The sequence below is a fragment of the Petaurus breviceps genome, unplaced genomic scaffold (genome assembly GCF_028583685.1).
Source record: "Petaurus breviceps papuanus isolate PSGF00001 unplaced genomic scaffold, PetGlider_PUasm1.0 176, whole genome shotgun sequence".
In the NCBI taxonomy this organism is placed as follows: Eukaryota; Metazoa; Chordata; class Mammalia; order Diprotodontia; family Petauridae; genus Petaurus; species Petaurus breviceps.
This window is the reverse complement of record NW_027185771.1, coordinates 8,877,639-8,902,141: the sequence shown is the minus strand read 5'-3', so window position 1 is coordinate 8,902,141 and position 24,503 is coordinate 8,877,639. Positions and strand designations below refer to the sequence as shown.

Sequence of the window (24,503 nt, the reverse complement as noted above, 5' to 3'; positions counted from 1 at the left end):
AAAAAGATGTTTGAAGATTTTCACAGCAGAATTATTTATAATGGCACAAAACTGAAAATAATAATGGCTAGCATTTATATAGCACTTTAAATTTTGTAAAGTGCTTTACAAACAATCTTGTCTGATTCTTACAACAACCCTGTGAAGGTAGGTGCTGTTATATCAGCTCTATTTTACAGTTAAGGAAACAATGGCAGACAGAAGTTAAGTAACTTGGTCAAGGTCTGAGTAGTATCCAAGATCAGAATTGAACTCAGGTCTTCTTGACTGCAAGGCCTAGAGCTTTTCACATTCTCTATTTGATAATTTAACGTTGTTGCTGGTGGTGTTGGTAGTGTTCAGTTCTGTCTGACTCTTCATGAACCTGGTGATCATAGCAAGTCAATACTGTGCATTTTTTTGGGCAAAGATACTGGGGTAGTTTGTCATTTCCTTCTCCAGTAGATTAAGGCAAACATGGGTTAAGGGTCACATAGCTAGTAAGGGTCTGAGGCCAGATCTGAACTCAGTAAGGAGGTTAGACAACTGGTCAGAAGGAGATTACATGGGACCCTTTGCTGGCACTGGGAGCAGGACTCTGTTGCATTGCCCATTAGCAGTTTGGAGTTGTAGTCTCAGGGCAAGGAGAAGCACTAGCAGGAACAGGGACCCTGAACATAGTTCTAGGGAGGAAAGAGCAATTGTGGTCACTCACAGACCTGAACACAGGCCAGGAGACCAGTGACCAAATTTCTTAGATTATACCACCTTGGAAGAATTTAAAACATACAGACCCCCAGAACTACCTCTGAAAACAGCATGAAAAATCTGAAGGTCAGTATCCCCTCCATTCCACAAGCAGAGCCCAACTTTAATATATAAATTTAAAATCAAGAAACAGCCTGGGAAAATGAGCAAACAAAAAACAACCTGCCCACAAAAAGTCACTATGGTGACAGGGAAGAGCAAAACACAAATTCAAAAACAGCCAACAATGTCAAAACAGTTACATCAAAAGCCTCAAGGAAAAATGTGAATTGGTCTCAGACTCAAAAAAAGTTACTAGAAGTGTTCAAAAAGGATTTTAATGATCAAGTAAGACAGGCAGAGGAAAAACTGGTAAGAGAAATGGGAGTAATGAAAGAAAATTGTGAAAAAAAAGTCAATAGCTTGGTAAAGGAGGCACACACACACACAAGTACTAAAAGAATTAGCACCTTAAAAAACAAAACAGACCAAATGATAAAAGAGGCCAAAAATCCACAGAAGAGAAGAACCTAAAAAGCAAAATTGGTCAAATGGAAAAGGAGATACAAAAGCTCACTGACCAGGAATGCCAGACCCAGTTGTGCTGTGAAGAGCAACAGGGGTGAGAAGGAACCAGCACACTCTGGGTGAGCGCAGAAGCAGTGGGGCAGAAAGCCCCTGGCTGTGGGCACTAACAAGGAGTTGGAAGTTTGGCTTTGGTTTCAGGCTAAAGTGAAGAACTGAAGATCTGGGGCAAGAGGCACCATTTCCCATACCCCAGGGCAAAAGGTGATTATGAATAATTAGGATATTACCATAAAAAATGCATAGGCAAAGGAGAAAGAATGCAACCACAGAAACCTGTTATGGGAAGAGAGATGACCAGGGTTCATCTTCAGAGGAGGATACCGAAGTAAAGAAACCCCTAAAGAGTAATGTCAAATGGATATTTGGCAAAAAGAATTCACAGAAGATCTTAAAAAAGACTTAAAAAATCTAGACAGATAGAGATAAAACTAAACAAGAAAATAACGACCCAAGAAAAACAAGAAGGATGTGAAAGGAAAGTTAGCCAATTAGAAAAGAAGATCCAGAATCTTCAGGAGGAAAATGACACCTTGAAGACTAGAATTGGGCAAAGTGAAGCCAGTGAAATTGTAAGAGATCAAGAAACGATTAAACAAAATACGGACAATGAAAAAACAGAAGACAGTGAAACACAAGAAAAACAACAGATTTGGAGAATAGATCAAGAAGAGAAAACTTAAAAAATAACTGAACTGAAAGTTATGATAAAAAACAATCTTGATACAATAATACAAGAAATAATCAAAGAAAATTGTCCTGAAGTATTAGAACAAGGGAGGAAAGTAGGAAGAGAAAGAATCCATTGGTCACCCTTAGAAGAGATCCTAGGAGGAAAACCCACAGGAACATCACAGTCAATATAAGACTAGGAGAAGCATAAAGAAGTAAACAGGGAAGAGAAACCATACGGGACGCCATAAAATGAACTGTTCAGAGTCCTATATGGGAACACGATATTTGTGCCTCCTAAGAACTCCACCATTATGAGGGCAGTTAGGAGAAGTACACCTAGACAAAGGGCAGGGATGTGAGCTGACTATGACGGAATGATGCCCAAACAAATAGAATTAAGGGGTGAGAAAGAAGATGCACTGGGAGAAGGAGGGAGTGAGAGGTAGAATGAGGTAAATTAAAACTGAAGCAGATAGCAGAGGGGATTACATGATTTAGGCATAAAGGGTGATACAATAGGTAAATCGGAGTATGGACCTATCAGATCTATGAATAAGGGAAGAATTTATGACTAAACAAAAGAAAGTGAGCACTGGGGGATGTAAAATGGAAAATTTTGATTACATTAAAAGGGTTGTGCACAAACAAAACCAAAGCAGTCAAGATGAGAAGAAGAAAACTAGGGAAAATATTTTACTGCATGTTTCTGTGATAAAGTTCATTTCTCAAAAACATAGAGAATAGTGTCAAAATTTATAAGAATATAAGTCATTCCCCAATTGATAAATGGTCAAAGGATATAAAGAGGCAGTTTTCAGAAGAAGCAATCAAAGCCATCTAAAGTCATTATGAAAAAAAAGTTACAATTCCCCCCTTTTTTTTATTTGAGTTGTAAACTGATCCAACCATTGGCAAATGAGAAGCATGCCCAAAGAGTTATAAAATTTGACCATATCTTTTGCCCCACTAATATCATTATTAAATCTGTATTCCAGAGAGATTAAAACAACAAAAGGAAAAATATTTATAGCAGCTGTTTTTTGTAGTGACAAAATATTGCACAGTAAGGGGGTACACATCAATTGGCAGCTGAACAAATTGTAATATATGATTATGATGATGAAATACTACTGTACTCTAAGAAATGATGAGGAGGATATGCTTTGAGAAAAACCTGGTAAGGCTTACATGAACTGATGCAAAATGAAGTGAACATAACTAGGAGATCAGTGTGCATAGTAACAGCAATATTATAATGATCAACTATTAATGACTTAGCCATTCTCAGCAATACAATGATATAAGACAATTCTGAAGTATTTATGACTAAAAAAAACTATTTTTTCTTTTTTCCCTTTGGTAAGTGTTTTTTTTTTTCTTTCACATGACTGATATAGAAATGTTTTGCTGCTTGCCTTCTCAACATAAGAGTGGGGAGAGGAAAAAAAGGAAGAATTTAGGATTCAAAAATTTTAAAAATGAATGTAAGGGGTGGCCAGGTGGCTCAGTGAGTAAGAGCACTGGCTCCAGTGTCGGGATGACCTGGATCAAATCTGGGCTCAGATACTCAGCACCACACCCAGAAATAACTGGCCATGTAACCTTGAGCAAGTTACTTAACCCTGATTGCTTTTAAAAAAAAAAGAATGTAAAAATTATTTTTACATGTAATTAGAAAAATACTAAAATAGTCAGATTCTGGAAACTAAGCAAACCTAGATTTTGCTGACTCAGTGGTTTATGCCCTCTTAATCATACTACATTAACTTGCAGAGAATCTTCTTAGTTATTAGTCAGGCATATGCCTATAATACTAACATAGGTATATTGTTTATTAAAAAAACCCAACCATTTCCCCAGTTGAATTAGTGACCTATGATAGTTTTTGGAGGGTTTTTTTTTTTTTTTGCTTTTTGTAGGGGGGAAGGTAGGGCAATTGGGGTTAAGTGACCTGCCCAAGGTCACACGGCTAGTTTTTTGCGTTAGGTTTTGGTGGGCAGATTTGAACTCAGGTCCTCCTGACTCCAGGGCTGGTGTTCTATTCACTGTGCCACTTAGCTGCCCCGCTACGATAGCTTTTAAAAAAAGAAATACTAACTCTAGAAGGGCTAAACAGAAGGTAAAACTAATTTTCAATTTATAATCTTTTAAAACTTTAATTACAATTTATGCTAATCACAAAATGTTCCTGCTATAGTAAGTCCTATAAGACCCTCTACTAGGCCAATTTATTAATAACCCAGTTTGAATATACAAATTTGAATCTTAAAACACCAAAGTTTCTTTTAAAAAAGGGGATTTAGATTTCAATAATTCAAAATGACTTCCTGTAATGAGTAAGGATTTTATTTTATTTTCATAGCATGCAAAAATTGTGGATTTTCTTAAAGAACCATCATGACTGCAGAAACTACCATCACCACTGCAGAAACACAATTAGAGAAGTAGTACTTATGGAATATTTCTCAGTTGTTTTTCAACTGTTTAAATGTAGCTGATTTCAACCTAGGGCTCCTAATGACTTGTCCAGCAGATCAAGGCAAACTCCAGCAAATTTGTTTGGGTTATGATACAAGGGGTTCTCAATATAGTTATTAGTATACACTAGAGCTCTTCACACTCTGATGCGGCTGAATGCTTCTAAGCTATTTTTCCACCAATCTAAGCACCACCTGGTACAACGTGGTGGAAAGGTCTTAAAATAAATGAAAATACAGAATTTTTTTTCCTCTGAAGGAATCCCTCCACCTTGGTTAAGACAGCTACAGGGTCATAGCTTTAAAACTGGAAGGGTTCTCAGAAGTCACTGAGTACAAACCTCTATTTTATGAGGAAACTGAGGCTCAGAGAAGTCAAGTGATTTACTCAGACAGCTAATTAATGCAGGAGGCACAACTTGAATGTGGTGACATGTAAGCTTATAGAGCTGCTCTACTCTCTCATGAATGTACTGGTAAAAATCTAGAAAGGCCACCAGTAGAATAATGATCAAGGAATCCTATGAGAAACAATAATAACCTCACCTCATCCAGTCCAAAACTACACAAAATTGGTTGCAAATTGTGAAATTAAAATTTTAAGAATATTATCTAGTCTGACAAAACTTTAATAATACCAAATATAAGTAAAAACAATTCTAATCCCTTCCTCCCCCCCCAGAAGCAAATCAAACAAATCCATTTTGAGAGTTAGAAAGAGGTTGTGTATATGGTTGAAGTGACGTATCAAGGTGAGGCAGAAAGAATAACAATTTTGGGATAGGAGTAAGATTCCTAGGTCTGTCTTTAACTTGTTATAACCATGAGCAAGTCACTTCCCTACTAAGGATTAGCTTCTCCATATGAGAAATAACATGATCTCTCCAAGTTCCGTTTAGCTCTAAAAATTTCATGATTTTATTTTTAGAATTCATATTATAATAAGGTAATTTAATACAAAGTACCATAAAACAGAAAATTATTAAGACTATAAGTGAAGGGCTAAGAATCTCTTAGTCTGTGCTATGTGGTGATATAAAAATCTTTTTCCCTTCCTAAAATAATGTCTTAAAAGTTTACATAAAAATGTGAGCATGTGTATATACACAGAGAGAGGGAGACAGAGAGAGAGAGACAGAGAAAGAGAAAGAGAGAGAAAGAGAGAGAGAGAGAGGGAGAGAGAGAACAAAGTCAAACTGCAGTAGAACTTCGAATAACCTGAAAAGTAACAAGAGGAGATATGTGATATTTGTTGTGTATTATCTGTTTGGTTCTATTTTGTTAAATGAAAAGGCTTTGGCAATCTTTAATTATTATCTGTTGATAGTTAAGTTTAATAAAAATATTTTTAAAATTTTATTTATAAATGTGAAATTAACCAACACTGTGGATGAAATCTTTAAATGTACATGTAGCATGCTATTATGTTTTGGTTTATGTGGACTTTGTGATTTTAAAATTAAGATATGACTGACAGATTTTCACACTTTAATTTAGATGACAGCAGAAAGAACACTGACACTATCATCAATTCATCTAGAAGTTAAAAAGAATGTAAATCAATTGCTAAACCAGGAATGCATAAATAAAGCCATTTATCAAACACTTACTAAGTGCAAAGCACTGTGCTAACTCCTGAGGACACAATAGAAAGTGAGACAGTCCCTGCCCTCAAGGAGCTCAGACTCTAAGGAGGAAGACAACACACATGGAAGGGTTCAGCTACAAGTCAGAAGGAAAGGTGCTCTGGTCCTTAGGGTACAGTGGCAATGCCTACAGACGGTGATGTGTCTTCCTTAATATCATTCTCCACTGACAAAATCAAGTCAGTTTCTGATGTTAAACCATCTGAGAGCATCAAGAACTTTGATGGCACAACTGTCTTTCCTGTGTCTACAGGAGCTGTGGCTGAGGCACTTGCAAAAGCAGTTGCCAGGCTGCCTATTCAGAGAGGATTCTTTCCAGGATGAAACTTCTGGGCTGGAAGCCCAACTGTTCCCAAGACTCTTGGGCTCCGGGTCCTGGGCTGTCTCCATCAGAGCCTGAGGGAAGATGGTGGTAGTGGTGGTAGTCTGACTTGCCTGGCCCATGCTGCCTCTAGCCTCTCTCAGGAGGCCTTGCTTACTGCTTCATCGAGGCTGGCTTGTGTGTAGCAGCTAACAAAATGATAGGGATGGTTAGCCCTTTCTCCACAGGAGCTGTTTCACTGGAGGGCTAAAGAACCCAGAAAGCACTTTAGACAGCACATATTTGGCTTACTTTTTAAATGGAGAAGTGGCTGCCAAAAGTATTACTGGGTTAGAATATAAACCTCTGTAAAAGAAGTATGATGGATGTTTAAGGCAATAACATTAAAAAGGCAAAATAGAAGGAAAAACCAGTTTAAAGAAAGCTTGAAAAAATACCCAACTAGGCAAAGTCATCCCAAGAACCCAAGTCATTCCCAAGGATGGAAATGGAAATTGTTGTCCAACAATCAAGAAGAATGGAAAGATTTCAAATTTCATTTCCCACCAAACTGTTTTCTCCAACAAAGACAGTGGGACCAACATACTTTCAACCTAACATCACAGCCCTTGAGATATCACCTATAGAGCAGGAGTTCCTAGCCTTTTTGTATCATGGATACCTTCAAAACACCAACGAAGGTGATGCGCCAGTTCTCAGAATAATGCTTTTAAAGGAAAAAGACTAAATTTCAGCTAGAAGTTAGTAAAAATAGAGATATAATTTTTTCTCATATAAGTTCATGGACTCCAGTTTAAGAATCTCTGTTATAGAGAAAAAAGAAGTAACACTAAACAGAATAAAAATAAAAGAAGCAGCTAGACTGGGACCAAATGTATAGAGAGGCAAGTCTTGCTGGAAATTATATAACTATGAGGGCATTGAGAGACAAATTTACAAGATAACTGAGTGAAGGGAAGATACCAAAGGCGTGGGAAAAAAAAAACCTCAGATATTATTAATACTGAAAAGAAATGAGTGAAAGAATATCGGTAACTGCCAATCTCTAAGCCTACTCTCCTATCTATATAAAATCTTAATGAAAGTCATCTACACATAAACTGAGGGCATTAACAAGAAACAAGCAGGTGCTTTCAAGTGATATTCCCCAATAAACTATGACTTTTATTATCCCACAATTGAAAGATGTAGAAAATATTAGGATCCAATCATATCTAGTCTCTGGTGATAAAGGAAAAACATTTGAAAAAATAAAAAATAAAAAAATATCTGCATCATATCACATAGCATCAATGTGGGAAACCACTTTTTAAAGTGCTCTATAAATATAAACTATTATATTAAATAATTTTTCTATTATTAATCATCCACAAAGAGCACTATAACATGGTATCATACACTATCATATACAGACACCTCAGAGAATCCCTGCCACCTCAGAATGTACAATCTAATGCTAAAATTTGTAATGAATATTAAAAATTACTGTTAAAAAAAAGGAAAAACATTTGATTATGAACAACAAAAGCTGCCTTTTGCAGCTGCTTATCTCCCATCCCATACATCAAGTTCATCTGGAATTTCTTGGAATGCCTGGTAACAAAAACAATCTTTTGCAATGATATTTTGGTAATTGGTTGAAGTATAAAATAAAGTATCTGCTATTACAATGGAGGAGGACCCAATGCAAAATCTAGGTTATAGAATGACATCCTGGAGACGAAGAGGTCCTTCAGATGCTCCTACTTGACACTGTGCTGACTGCATCAAGTCCTACCTAAAACAGCAGAGATTCCTAGAAGAGTCAGCAGCTACTCAAAGGAGTTTTGTCTGTCCATCCACAAAGGAAAGATCAAAATGGATGAACGCCTACTCTCCAAATTTCAAAATATATTTTGTATAGATGTACCCTGTAAGATCTTGTCCAACAGTATGTATATCTAGGACAAAGAACATATAGATAAGACAATGGGTTGAATTCAGTCTTGAAACAAAATGAGAAGGGCTTTGCTGCTTTCAGGAAATTGTAAAGCTGCTTTACTGATTGCAAGTTTCCCATGAAAACAAATATCCATCTTTTTGATACTAACATTCTACCAATACTGCTATATTATAGTGAAACATATAACACCAATCAATGCCTACTGCCTTTGCAGAACTAAAGAGATGTATCACACAAAGGGCAATAGATAGGTACATGACAGGTGTGAGCAGGTTCTAATATATAACCAATGAGGAACTTCAGAGAACCAAAATTTTATTAGTCAAAGAAATGGTTTATGGTAGAAAAAAATAAAAGACCCACCATTACACCAAGATGGAGAAGGTACAATTTTTCATATTAAACTCATAAACTAAGTGCCAATTTACTTGTACAAGGGATAATGTCAACTCTTAAGATCATGAAGTTTAAAGCCTCAGCCTCATTCAAAGTTTCCATTTGATTCCCCCCCCCCAAAAGTGAATTTTATTGACATCAAAGTGACTTAAGTGTTGGAGAAAAGATACAAAATCAGGCTTTCCTATTACAAATCCAGTGCTCTTTCCACATCTTAAATACTTTACTTTCACTGAAAGTAAATTTCTTAATCAAAACATACACACATTCAAATATAAGAACAAAAACACATTACAAAAAAAAAATTTGATAGGTTCATCTACATCTCTGTTCCTCTCCATTAGTGTGTTTAATCATGAGATAATTGTGTGTCATTTTGGCACTATGTGATCTATTTTAATAGAGTTCATCATAACCAATCATTTTGGAGGAGAAAATAGCCAATCTAGAGAGAGATCAAACTTGAAGAGCAGCTGCAGTCCTCTGGATTCCATCATACTTTCCAGGACTTCATCATCCTGCAAGATAAGATTAACCCTGAAACTCTTATCTTGTAAGTACTCTCTCCCTCCCTCCCTCTCACTGGAGAGCGTAGAGGGTGGACAGTGGAGAGTTCCTCCCTAATCCTCTCATTAGGGAGAGTGCATGGTGGCCATCTCTTCATTTTCTGCCAGCTTGTACTCCTCTGGATTTTATCACTGCCCTGACCCGAGAACCCTTCTCCCTGCCGCCTTCTCAGTCCCTTCATCTTCTTTTTATGTTCTCTTCCTCCATTAGACTGTGAGCTCCTTGAAGACAAGGACTGTCTTTTGTTTTTCTTTGCATCTCCAGTACTTATTACAGTGCCAAGTAGGTAGTAGGTACTTAATAAATGTTTACTGACTGACTGATTAAAAACAGAAAAACAAATATCATATATAAATTAGCATAGCCATGATTCAGTTAAGCTCTCCACTTGGTTCCGCATCATTTATGTAAGCTACAGATTCTTTTGAGTGCAATAATGGACTAAACTCTACTAAAACTAGGGGACAAATACAAGTCAAGGTATTTTTTTGTTTGTTTTTTTGCTTTTTGGAGGGAGGAAGGTAGGGCAAGTGGGGTTAAGTGACTTGCCCAAGGTCACATGGCTAGTTTTATGTTAAGTGTCTGAGGCCACATTTGAACTCAGGTCTTCCTGACTCCAGGGCCAGTGCTCTATTCACTGTGCCACCTAGCCACCGCTCAATATATTGACTAAGAAAATCTAGATGGTGGTGTTCTAAGAAAGGATATGTCCTCATAAAGCAACAACAATGAATTGGAAGGATATCTACAGTTAAGACATGAGTTCCACTGGCAAAATACAATTGAGAAAGGAAAACAAAACCAAAAAAAAAAAAAAGGAAAATCCTAAATCCATCCAGGTTAGATTCATTTTTCCTTAAAAGTTATTGAACTGTCTTTAAGATTTAATTGTCTCAGGGGACTAAGGGGTTCAGGCTGTTAATGTGCATGAGTACAAATACTAAACATGTTCCCAGCAGAGACATGATGTTTGATCATCAGACCGCCACAAGCAGCAGAGAGACAGGAGCTACATTTAATGCCATCTCCTCACTGAATATCCATATTTGATATCCTTACTTTGCTACTATTAAGTAAATTTCCTTTTAACTAGTAAATGTCCCATAAATATGATATTGTTCTAATTTAGACCCTAAATACCATAGCACTACTTGAGTCAGGTCTTCTCCTTTAACTCCCAGTAGAGATACCTAGAAATGAGACAACTACTGCAAGACAATATTGAGAAGTAAAAAGAATGGAAACTATTTCTGAAGTGAGATGAGCCACTCAAACAGGAATATGGAAAAGGATCATAAATCAGATGATAATGTGGGGTTATGTATTTATTTACAGGTATGGTGGAGATCTAGAGACAGGTAGATGGCTCAGTGGATAGAGCGCTGGGCCTGAAGAGGACCTGAGTTCAAATTCAGCCTCCGATACTAGTTGTGTGACCCTGCGGAAGTCATTTAATATTTGCCTTAGTCTAACAGAGAAGGAAATGGAAAACCCCTCTCTAGTATCATTACTAAGAAAATCCCACAGACAGAATGGTTCATGGAGTCCTGAAGAGCAAGACATGACTGAACAGCATCATGGTGGAGATCACCAAGCAAACAGACTTCTTAGGGTGAGCGATTCATTGTCCTCTAAAGTTGTACTGAGTAGGAAAATAGGTGTTAATAATAATAATAGGAATAATATCAGCTAGCAATCATACAGTGCTAAAGACTTAAAAAGCACTTTACAAATATTATCTACCCCATGATGTAGGTCCTATTATTATCCTCATTTTACAGATAAAGAAAATGAGGCAGCCAAAAATGAAATGATTTACCTTGGGTCACATGGTTAGGAAATGTTTGAGGCAGAGTCTGAATTCAGGTCTTTATGACTACAACAGTGTATCTATTGAGTCACAGATGCCTAGCTTCTAGAGTTATGCTTATTTCTGGCTATACAAATCCCTGTAGAAGAGGGAGCACTTGGTTCTCTATGGGTATCTGAGAAGGTAGGACTCTACCAAGTTTATCCCTTTTAAGAGATGTTAACAAATTAGGAAATCCTCTAGGGATTTTTACTGCACACTTAACAATGTCAGATAATTTGTTATTTTCTATATCTGGAACTTAAAACCTATCCCTGTACAACAAAGGTCTCCCACTTTGGTAATTCTCTATAATATTCTCCACAAAGCCATTCACTGAATGAGTTCTGCTTTTAATTCTGCTTCTGATTTCCATTATTTTTCGAGAGCCAATTACATCCTGATCATCAACAATCCTACTATATATAAAAGAGGTACCAAAGTACTAGTTTTGGAAACATGAAATTATTTGATGAAAAACTTTACATCTCTTTTTTTTAAATCAAGGAAACTTTCACCTATTGGGAAGCTAGGTGGCACAGTGAATAAGAGTGCAGGGCCTAGAGTCAGGAAGGCTCGTCTTGGTGAATTCACATCTGGCCTCAGACACTTACTAGTTATGTGACCCTGGGCAAGTCACTTAACCCTTTTGCCTCAGTTTCCTAAAAACAAGCTGGAGAAGGAAATGGCAAGCCACTGTAGTATCTTTGCCAAGAAAATCCAATTGGCACCAGGAAGAGTTGGACATAATTGAAACAACTGAAGAATAGAAAACTTTCACCTTCGAAGTCTGTAGTATATAAACCCAAATTTTGGACTCACCTTTAGAGTGTTTTCCTGAAGGCCTCTTGGGTAAAGACTCCTCAATGGAATGTGCTGATGTATGTAGTGCATTTTCCAAACTGTTACCAACACTATTTATAGGGGTCTCTGCTCTTGGGGTGACCTAAGGGAACAAAAACAAGTATATAAAAACTCTGCATTTTCAATTTTTTTCCATTAAAAAAGTTAATTTACTTTTTCTTCTTGCATGACTATACCCAGAGAATACAACTAGCTGATAGTAGCAAATCTGTGGATTAGTTTTGTAGATAGTTTTGTAGCTTTTAGTAAATGATTTAACTTGAAATAGTAGCCTAATGAGTAAGAATTATTATTTCTAAAAACTTTATTTCTATATGTTACAGATTTAGAATTCTTTCAATTTTATGTTTAACAATCAACATGCATTTCTTAAGCATTTATTCTGTACCACAAACTGTATTAGGTGCTAGAGACACAAAGATAAAAATTCAACTGTCCCTCTTCTCAAGGAGTTTACATTCTCTCAAAAGAAACAATTCATACACATACAAGCAAATACAAAGTATTTGCAAAGTAAAAGGCAGCAGCATGGTGGCAGGGGTGGGGAACCTGTGGCCTCGGTTCCCCACCCTCGGAGTGAAATGAACGAATGGCTTTGGAGACAGAGGACCTGGTTTAAAATTCTGATTCTGCCAGGTTATTATCTGTGAGAACTTGGGCAAGTCACAACACCTCTGGTCTCAGTCTCCTCATCTACCCAATGAAGGTGCTGGACTAGATGATATAGTGTGTCTTTTAGTTCTACAATCCTATGACTCACTCCACAGAGAGCTGATTTTGTGAACCACTGCAGATCTCACCTGGCAGAGAAGTATTTGCTTTTAGAGGCAGGGCTTTAGCAAAGACAAACTGTTGGTGAGAGATAGAATTGAACTATCCACATTTCTACTAGAGCAGGAGTCTGTGAACTTTTAAAAACATTCTCATAAGTGCATTTCAATATAATTGGTTTCCTTTTTTAATTCTATGTGGCTTATTTAATGCATCTAAAACATTCGGAAAAGGGGTCTATAGGCTTCCCTAGCTACAGCCAAAGGGGAAGAAGAGCCCCTATGCTAGCCAACACAGATAACTTCTGGGATGTGAAGAAGCACTTTAAAATGTCACTGACAATAGGTAAATAACTTGGATCAGGATGAGGCAAGTCAGAGGCAATAAGGAAGTTGGAAGTTTGTATTTTTCCCCTTCCCCTCAAAAACCCCACTGGTTTCATCCATGTGAGGGTCTGAGTTACTTTCAAGGGAATTATCTCTCTACCACATACAATAAAAGTAGAAGTTATGCTACTGATACAGCTACATCAAGGAAAAGGTCACAGAATTTTAAAGGGAAGTTAGGAGAAAAAATGTTTTAAGATCTCGAATGTGTTCAAGTCTCCTTCAAACTGCCACAAAGGGGGCTTTCTATCTACTACCTTTTTTAAAATTCCTAATTAAATGTGCTTTTCTTTGTGTACCAGCATTCAAGATGGAAAAAATGTTTCACCTATTTTATTTTTCTGTTGTTTGATTCTTAGGACTGCAGTTGAAGTAGTTTCCTGGCATTTTCCCCCATTAGTTTCAGTTACAATACAGGTCAGCCTGAGAACCTATTCACCACTTAATAACATTCTTCCTTATAAGAAAAATGTGTTCCAAAATAATCAATTTACAAACTCTAAAAATACAACTAATACACATGCCTACCAAATCATTCCTATCTCCCAATTTTGTTCTTACTTTAAATAGCCAGAATTACATCTGGACATTTAGTTTAAGAGTTTTGAAAGGAAAAAATGATAATATACAGATCCAAGGAAATAATGCTAATTATAATTATGTATATACAGATTTAAATTACCTCAACTGATTTTTTTTTTTTTTAAAGCAATTGGGGTTAAGTAACTTACTCAAGGTTACACGGCCAGGTGTTTCTGGGTGGGTGCTGAGTGTCTGAGCCCGAATTCGATCCCCAGGTCATCCCAACTCCAGGGCCAGTGCTCTTACTCGCTGTGCTACCTGGCCGTCCCATCCTCAATGCATTTTTTTACCTTTTTTTTTTTTTTTTTAAGAATAGTCCCCTAAGCAAGGACTTCTTCCCCATGCCTTGTTTTAGGAAACAGAATCCTATCATCTATAGACATCATAGCACTACAGAAGGAATCTTAAAGACATCTAGTCTAAATCCTTCCTGTAACAGATGATGAACTCTTTCTGAGAAAGAATCATGGGATCATACATAGCTAGCAGAGACTTTTAGAGGCCAATGCCCTCATTTTATAGAAGAGGAACCGAGACCCAGAGAGGTAAGTGACTTGCCCAACATCCCAAAGATAATAAGCATCAGACCTAGTTAGGAAATGTTAGGTCCCCTGACTTCTTTCCACTGTACCATGCTACTTCAATGTCTCCCAGGAAGTAAGAGCAAAGCTCAGAACCCAGATTCCTGAGCTTCAAATACAGTGCTCTGTCCACTATCCACATGTGAAATTTATTTCGAAAAGTGCTTAAATGTGAAAGTGTTACCATGTTTCTTTCTGTTGTACAAATGCTGTTCTTTGTACATGAAAACTCTGCCAACCTATTCACAGGATCTTTGCTGTCTGCCAAGCAGTTCTGAAAGAATTGTGCTCAACTGTCCATCCTATCCCCACTATTTGCTAACAACAAGGCACGCCAGATAGTTTGCTGGGGTATGTGCAATTTGTGGATATTTCTCTAGGTAAAGAATCCTGACAAGGGCCTTACTAGCAGCATGTTCTAACCAAATCGGTTAACCATAAAACAAAATTATAAAACAATCAGGAGATGTAGTTCTTGTTTGGTTGGCCTATAAAATTAAAAGTATTACAACTTTTACTCACTTATAATGGTACTTATGCTGCAAGTGACATACAAATATGAGTTGATAAAAACTGCTCAAATTGCTTTGTATTAGAACAAAGTGTCAGACTGATGCCTCCACATCAGGCATGACTCCTTTAGGGGCTTAATAGGAGATCTTTAGCACACAAGCAATGTTCCCAGATTCTGTCTTCTATCAGCCTATACTTTATCCAGTACAAGGTTCACACCCTCAACTATTAATTCTGTGTAGGAGAATGCAAAATCCTCTGTTTCTAGCTTTATCAAAGCTCTAGGTCTCATTATTTTCAACCACCTATGAGGTATCTCCATCTGAATGCCCAATCACCTAGAAAAAAATCAGCCTTATCTTCTCTTTTCCTAATGTCCTTACTTCTGATAATGGTACTTCTTAGTTACATAGGCTCCAAACCTTGGTACCTTTGACTCCTCTCTATCCACGGACCCCTAAATCCTGTCAGGCAGCCTTACCAATTCTTCCTTCACAATGTATCTTTTTTTGGCTTTCCCTCCCCCTTTACCCCATTCTCAATACCACCACCACTCTAGGCCTGGACCTTATTACATCACACAAAGACAGCCTTCTGAGTTTTCAGTCTCTTTTCCTTTGGTACTCCCCTCTCCCCACATATCTTACAAAACAGTGAAATTCCTCTTTCCAAAATTCTGATTTTATCATTCATTCAACAAATATTCAAGTCATTCACTCCCTGCTCAAAAATCTTCAGTGAGACTCCCTATTGCCTATAATACAAAAGTCTTAACTCATTATCAACTGATAACAAGTACTTATGAAGTACCTATTGGCACTAGGGATACAAAGATTCAAGCAAAACAATTTCTGCCCAAGAAAAACCAGCAATCTGGCCAGGGGAGACAACAAATAACTTATCTAGTTATGTACAAAAATAGGTACAAAATAATTTGGGGGCAGAGGAGCAGTATATGCTGGGGTGGAAAGGAGGCAGAGAGAACTCGAAAAGCTTTTACTTAGAAGGTGGATAACGAGATAAGCCTTGAAGGAAATAGGGATTTAGTTATTAGAAGGCAGGACATTTAAGTAATAAAGCAAAAGCCCAGAAACAAGAGGAGGAATGTTGTGTGTAACGTAAAAGCAGCCCAATTTGGCTTGGTAGGGAGATAAGGCCAAGTTGTAGAGTTAGTACAGTAGAAGAAAGCCTCATTAGGCTGTCATTCAGTCGCCTTTCACAATCTGGTTGTAGTCTATTTTTTGGCCTTATTTTCCACTATTTACCTACCTAAATCCTCATTCTAGTTAAAATGGCCTTGCACTTTACACTGCCCACTGTAAATGTCCCCTTGATCTCCTATCACAATCATACCTACCAGCTTTGTTATTTCCCTCAACAATTATGTCAGGTTCCAGCAAGTTTCTCCTAGTCCTATCCTCCTCCCTTCAAATCCTTATGTTCCCTGCACAGCTATGGATCTTAAAATTTTAAATAAAAACATGTGGGGGTAATCTTATTGCTCTGTTCAAACACCACTTCTCCCATCAAGTCTTTCCTGATCAATACTGATGGAAATCTTTTTTCCTCTAAATTTCTCAGATAAGGCATCACACACAACATTTTAATCCAATTATTTGTTCAGATTTTCCCAACTAGATTCTCAACAAAATACATTCATATAAAGGCCTTAAAATGATAAAATAGATATTACATGTAACCAGAACTGGTTACATCAACACCCCTCCCCCCATTCTTACTCAAAGCCTTACTCAAAGACAATAGTCCTTTCTTCCTCTACACCCCCCCACCCCTACTCCTTTAAAATAGTTTACTACATGATCAGATTTTGAGCAGGAAGCAAATAGTTTACTACATGATCAGATTTTTGAGCAGTAAGCAGTTTTACAGATCAAGTCCACTGTCTTCATTCTACAGAGAAGAAAATAGGACCAGAGAGGTTAAACAACCTAAGACCACACAAGATAGTAGTAGAACTTTTGTTGGACAGTGTGCCTAATACAATGACAACTCTTTCCATTTTTTCTTTCTGCAAGGGAGGTTTGTTAGATCCCACAAGACAAGAGGAAGAGAACCACACCCTAATTAGATTTCAGAATGAGACTCAGCTTTACAACTGCAAACTCTGTGAAGTCACCACTGGACCACTCACTGATTCCCCACCCTGAGACTGAAAAGTGGAGCCCCTTCCAAACTCTTAGGAGAAAATAAGTCCAAAAGTAGATGTCTGAATCTTACCACTGTACCTAAGGCCATAGTCAGGTTTCATTTCCCTCAACAATTATCAGGGCCCAGCAAGTTTCTCCTAGTCCATTCCTCCTTTCTTCAAATCCTTACATTCCCTCCACAGCTACAGATCCTGAATTTTTTTTTAAAGGAATTGGGGTTAAGTAACTTGCCCAAGGTTACACGGCCAGTTTTTTTTGTGTGTGGATGTTAAGTATCTGAGGGCAGAACCAATCCCAGGTCCTCCTGACTCAGGGGCTGGCGCTCTTACTCACTGCAAGATCTTGAAATTTTAAATAAAAAACATAAGGGGGTAATCCTATGGCCATGTATGATAAGGAGTGGATTTTGAGAATATCTAGTATTTTTTTTATCATTTTATAAAGTGAGGCCTAGAGAAATTAAGTCACTTGTCCAAGGTCACACAGGTAGTACAATTCCGAATCCAGTCCTTTCTAACTACACCAAAATAAACCAAATACAGTCACAGTCCAAGGGACAACTTTTTTAAGAGTACTTATTTTCTTCAATGTATCATGCCAAACTACAGCTTCTTAATACTCTATATGTTCAATTTCCCCAAGAAGGCTTATCATCTTTACTTTGATATTTTGTTTATACATTAAGCCATCTTCATTTGAACTTCCCAGAAACTTTTTTTATTTTGGGTTAAAGCTAATTTATCCCATGTGATTTAAGCAGTTAAACTCAAAAGCATTCTGACTCATGCTCATGCTGAAGCACAAGTCATTTTAGTTTAATGTCCTCAAGAGCAGAGATCTGATAATTTCCAAATGGTGCCCTTATGCTAGGAAGATAATATTATGGTTATGTATCTTGCACAAATTTTAGTACACAAATATTTTCTATCCAAGTCTTCATCATTGCAAGGCCTAACTTTTTTTTTAAGAACTACAAAACGTTTTCCACTATTAACAATTTTTCTCTTCCCATTTCTAAGCTACTGCAAACTACCAGACCTTTAAATTTGACATTCAACTGATAAACAGAAAAGATATCTGCCTCAAACAGTATGCTTCTATGTAATGAAATTTTATTTCAGAAAGTTGGGATGGAAATCTAAATTCACTATTTTTTAGCAACTTATAAATCTATTCTACATAAATAAAAATTAGTATGATACGGTATACATGCTGCCAGATTATATTCAAATAGTACATAGATCATCCAGTGAGTTTCAAGGAGGGTAATTTCAGTGCTGGAAAAAGAGTAGTAACCATTAAACTGTCCAGAAATGGACTGAACTACCTTGGAAATGATCACCTCGCTTCTATGTGAAGATCTAGTAAGTAGGAATGTGACCTATGTAGTACCCAAGGAACACTTTAACTCTAGGTTTCTAAAATTATAATTTAAGAGTACTCAAAAACTCCAGTACATAAAAGTGATTTTCATCCTCTTTGGAGCTGACACACTTTTCTATTTGTCTAATTTCACACACATATGTATGCATGCATACAAAGGCATGAGTATACCCCCACTAAGTGTATATGACATTCAAAAAAATTAGTGCATTTCAATAAACTTTTGTTATATTAATTTCACACAGATATAAACCTGAAGTACACTTGAAGATACAAATTGACTCTAATGTGTTCGTGTTAAACAGCTCATAATAAATACTTATTTATTAATAAATAAATAAATACTTTATAAATAAATACTGACTGATAAGCCTATAAAATTTTCGGGCTACCTGGATGTAAAAAGTAAAAAGAACTGATAGAAATTCTGGTATCTTAAAAATCTATTTCACTGTGATCCAACAACATATAAATTGAATGAAATGTCAAATTGCAAGATCTTTTTTTTTTTGCTTTTTTTGGAGGTCAAATAGGGTTAATTGACTTGTCCAAAGTCACATGGCTAGTAATTGTGTCAATTATCTGAGGCTGCATTTGAACTCAGGTCCTCCTGAAATACCTTATACAGAATGGCCTACAAGCCACAGAGGAGGCCAAGCCAGCATTTCAAATGTTCAAAGGTTATAGAAAATGAGATAAGGAAGGTGCTAGCATAACCTGACTGCGCTTCAGAAGAATTTCATTATACTTAGAGCTAAGAGATTTAATTCAGTTAGCATATATTAGCTTTGATACCAGGCATTATAGATAGTTAGAAAGACAAAAATGAAAGTGATACCTGCTCTCAAGGATTTTCTACTAGTGTGTGTTCGTGGGGAGTAAGGGGGCAGAGGAGGAAAGAACAACAGAATGTACAGAGTTAGAAAATATAGCAAGGATTTCCAATAAGGAAAGATGAAGAGGAAAAACAGGCAGGAGACAGAATATCTTGTATAGGGAAAAAGAAGTAGTCCAGTTTGGTTTAAATGGACACTACATTAGAGGGGTTGATATGAAATAAGAATGAAATGACAGGGTTGTACCTAAATTGCAAAGTGTTTTAGGTGTCAAACACAAGAATTTGTATTTTTTTTTACCTTAGGGGACACATTGAAGGTTTTTGAACAATGGAGTGTAATAATCAAACTTTTATTTTAGGAATGTCAATTTGAAGAGATCAGTTTGGAAAGGGGAGAGATAAGAGGCAAGAAGCCCAATCAAAAGACTACTTAAGCAATTTAGATAGCAAGTGGTGAATTGAGGGGTCACCAGCTGAGCAAAGGGTTTAGGAAACAGAAGGAAGAGATGTAGAGGATGAATCACTGGACATAGGTAGATGAGGGAAAGGAAAAAATCAAGGAAAACTACGAGGTTGTAAACGCGAGTAATTAGAAGGAAAGTGGTGCTCTCCACAAATATAGGGAAGTTAAGACAGGTGGGTTTAGGGAGAAAGCATGAGTGCCATGTAGACACATCCAGCAGGCAGGTAATGAATGACATTGGGTTAGTTAGAATTCAGGAAAGAGATATGGGCTAGCTATACTCATTCAAAAAGTAGTTGGCATGGGGCGGCCAGGTAGCACAGCGAGTAAGAGCACTGGCTCCAGTGTTGAGAAGACCTGGAGATCGAATCCCGGGTTCAGACACTTAGCATCCACCCAGAAACACCTGGCCGTGTAACCTTGAGCAAGTTACTTAACCCCAATTGCTTAGGGGCAGCCAGGTGGCTCAGCGAGTAAGAGCGCTGGCTCCAGTGTTGGGATGACCTGGAGATCAAATCCCGGGCTCGGACACTCAGCACCACACCCAGAAATAACTGGCTGTGTAACCTTGAGCAAGTTACTTAACCCCGATTGCAAAAAAAAAAAAAAAAGAAGTTGGCATAAAAAAAATGAAAGGAGAGAGAGAGAGAGAGAGAGAGAGAGAGAAGGTTTAGATGGATGATGATCCAGCAAAGAAGACTGCAAAGAGGCAACTATACAGGTAGGAGGAAAACCAGGAAACTACAAAAACAAGGAAAGAGTATGCAGGAGAGGATGGACAAAAAAAAAAAGGAGAGAATGGTCAACAGGGTCAAGTGCTCTATAGAGATCAAGAACGATGAAGTCCACGAAAAGATCACTGAGTTTAACAATTAAAACTGTTGAACCTCGAAGAGTACTTTTAGTCTAATGGTGGAATTGGAAGCCAAACTGCAAAGGGCTAAGGGGTGAATGTGAGATGAGGAAGTAGAGGCAGTAAGCATAGACAGATTTTTCTAGGAGTCTAGCTGAGAAAACTCTTTGGCCATGCTAATGCATGAATAAAGAAAATCCACAATTATGTTCTGTTTATGTTCAGGTATGTACATGTTGTCTCTTCTGCTGTATTTGTATCTCCATAGCTTAGCACTGTACCTAGCACCCAGTAAGCACGTAATAAATGTTTGTTGACAGATTCTATGCAATCTCTTCTGTTTCTGTAGTGATTGAGCAGAATTACATTGAAGGGGGAAGAAGATGAGAAGGATCTCACAGGGAAACAATGGATAATCATGACGGACAGTCAATGTATCCTACTGATATTCTCAAGATGTGCTGGATGAACTGTCTGTGGTGAACTTATGGGAGGGCACAGACAAGGGCTCTTCAGAATGGGCAGGCACAGCAAAGTCTCATTCACACTTGATCAATGAGATAATAGATCTATTAGAGTATTTGAGTTTTGGCTATAAAAGGGAAAGACAGCTTGAGGGTACAGCAATTATCAAATGAAGGTGTTGTGTTTGTTTTTTTTTAAACAAAGATGAGAGATCCAGTATGTTTGTAGGCAGCAAGTAAAGAGCCAGTGGTCAAAATTCTGAAGGATGGGATCAAGGGTACAAGTAGAAGTAAGGGGAAAGGTCTCTTCTCCACAACTGGAGAGAAGAGGAAGGTCTTGATGGATGAGGTAAGTCCTTTCGATGAGAGGAAGAACGGACATGGTGGTATAAGTATCTTGAGGAAGGAAGATGCTACTGAGAATGTGACAGTAAAAGAAATACCAATGCAGTAGGGAGGGCCCAGGTAAGATGAGATAACAAATGTGTACTGAACTCAGCCTTCTAGAAAGATATCATGAATCAGTATTTGAAGTGGAGGTCTCTGCCAAGGGCTAATTAAGGGTTGGGGACTGGAAAAGGAGGTGATACTATAGAATAAAAAGGCAAGAGTTTCAGGGCAGCTAGGTGGCGCAGTGAACAGAGCACCAGCCCTGAAGTCAGGAGGACCTGGGCTCAAATGCAGCCTCATACATTCAACACACTTACTAGCCCTGTGGCTTTGGGCAAGTCACTTAACCCCAACTGCCCTCCAGAAAAAGCCAAAAAAAAAAAAAAAAGGTTTAATAGTTAGATATAGTCTCAGTATTTCAAACAGAAGCAAATGAGAATAAATAGTGTAGGACTGAGAAAGCAGGGAAGGATGGAGTAACTGGAGAATTCAGTGAAGGTTCAAAATGGAGGTGGTGATAAGGCAAAGATGAAAGTTAGGTTAAGGCCAGATGGAAGAATTTGTACCACATACCCAACTCTCCACCCCCACCCCCTTATAAATGATCAAGGTTATATGATCACACTTATGTGCAACTGAGCTGAAATGCCAGTGTGGGTAATTACAGCTGAAGATGCTGATGAACTCTGGGGAAGCTAGGATCTTTGAAGAGACATTAATATATATTGCAAGACTGTGAGCCAGTCTTCATAATAAACTGCATGAGAAAGGAGGGAGAGTGAGTAATCTTGAAGCTGGTAGAAAACTGCCACCAAGATTCTAGAAAGAGAGATAAATCTGCATGGAGTGAATCACAAAGGAGAAAGGTTACTGAGTGATGGCAACAGAAGGGTTTGAAAATAGACACGAGAAATAAGATGAGGATAATTTCTCTTCGTTTCACTGCAAGCATAGAGTGGGGCTGCAAATTTTAAGAGAAGGTGCATTTAATGCTGGGGAGGAGGGATCTCTGTGTTTGTAAGAAGATGGAAGGACTATGAGAAGCAGCAGCCAAAAATAGAGTAGTTTGTCAAGAACAAAACAATGGAAAGGGAGAGTATAGGGGAATAGAGAAAAGGAAATATACTGTAATATGGATAAGTTTCCAGTTGCCACCTATGAATCACATCTCTAATTCAGAGGGGCTGAAAAAGCACCTAGTTTTAAGTATGGTCACACCTTCATGGTAAGTTGTACTCCAGACCCCCCAGAACCTATGTAAAATGAAGATTTCATTTTGTCCTCCTTGAAGAGCTCTAGAGCAAGGGTTCTTAACCTTTATTTGTGTGTCATGAATCTTTTTTGTCAGGTTAGTAGAGCTTATAGACCAGTTCTCAGAATAATGTTCGTAAACAATAGAAAGAAATGCTAAATTTCAGTGAGAAATCAGTGAAGATAAAGATGTCATTTTTTCCCACCTAAGTTCATGTACCTCAGGTTAAGAATCCATGCTCTTGGTTGAAGGGTCCTGAAATCAATGTAGAATGGAATGAAAACTGCTATTAGGAGGAAGGTGAAGAAAACTTCACTGTGTACAGAAAGTTGAAGGGGCGATGATATACATTCCTTCTTGTCTTGCCCTAGATCCCAATTTGATTTTCATCCTATCACATGCCCAACTCTCCACCCACACCCCCAGCCCTTTTAGTTTTTCAACACATAGCAAATGAATTATTGATGCAAAAAATGTGAAATGACACAAAATAATTTTTCCCTAAGGAAACCATGAAATATTCTATGCATGAATTCAACAAATGCCTAATAACTTGAGAATTGGATTTAGAATTCTTGGAGCCTGGTTCTGGTAACTACTCTGTCACATTTACTATTTGTGTGGCCGTGGACTAGTCATTTCCAGTTTCTTACTCTAGGAAATGAGGATATTTGACTAGATGTTATCAAGGTATCCTTTCCTGCACTGAAAAACCTATGATTCTAGTCAGAGATCTTTCATCAGGATTTACATATTTATTCATATCCTTCCACTCCAAAAGAGTAAAGTCTTTTACAGAATAAAAGAGAATAGAACTGGATATCATAGCAGCTTGCATTTATTAAATGCTTTAAAGTTTGCAAAGCACTTTACAGACTTTATTTCATTTGATCCTAACAATAATCCTGTGAAGTAGGTGCTATTGTTATCTGTATTTTACAGAGGAGGAAACTGAGGCTGAAAGTTAAATAACTTCTCCAGGGTCACATATCTATTAAATGCCTGGGGCAGGATTCAAATTCAGATCCTCCGGACTGCAAATCCAGCATACAACACTCCATCTGCCCTGCCTAGAATAAAAATTAAAACTTGTGACTCGATACAGTTCTTTACCCAGATGATGAAAAAGGATGGAACAAAGTAGTGACTCATGAACTCAACTTTCTTTTCCCATACATGTCTGATGATCATGATGATAAGTAGCACTTTTAAGATTTGTAAAGCATTTTGCAAGTTATCTCATTTGATCCTCACAACAACTCTAGAAAGGTTCTATTATTATCTCTATTTTACTGAAGAGGAAACTGAGGTATCGAGAGGCTAAGTGACTTGCCCTGGGTCACACAGTTATTAAGGGTCTGAGATAGAATTTTAATTCAGATCTTCCTGATTCTAGTTCCAGAGTTCTAGCCACTGTACCATTTAGATGCCTCTGAGATAACAAGGGAATAAGTGGTCAAAGGATATGAACAAACAGTTCATAAAAGACGTACTGAAAACTGCAAACAACCATATGAAAGAATGCTCCAATTCATTAAATGAAGGTCAAAATAACTCAAACTCAACAAACCTGCCAAAAAATTACCAAAAATGAGGTAGAGTTAATGCTGAACAAACTGTAGGAAGATGAGTACTCTGGTGAATTCTTGATTCTTGGAAAGGTGATGAATATAGAGAAGAATGGGAAGAATTTATAAGTGATGAAAAATGAGCAAAAGTAAGGTAAGCAGAATCAACAATATGCAAAATGACTATAATGTAAATGGAAAGAACAAAAAAAATTAAAATGGAATGCTTTAAAATGATAATA

At 37.4% G+C, this 24,503-nt stretch overlaps 1 protein-coding gene across 2 annotated transcripts in view; it reads right to left on the bottom strand.

Annotated features, from left to right (window-relative positions):
• ZCCHC14 (zinc finger CCHC-type containing 14) overlaps window positions 1-24,503 on the bottom strand; it is a 122,102-nt gene that overhangs the window by 69,010 nt on the left and 28,589 nt on the right. For both annotated transcript variants that reach the window (XM_069085597.1, XM_069085596.1), the window contains exon 2: window positions 12,008-12,131. In XM_069085597.1, the coding sequence (XP_068941698.1) occupies window positions 12,008-12,131 (124 nt within the window). The remainder of the gene's footprint in view (window positions 1-12,007; window positions 12,132-24,503) is intronic.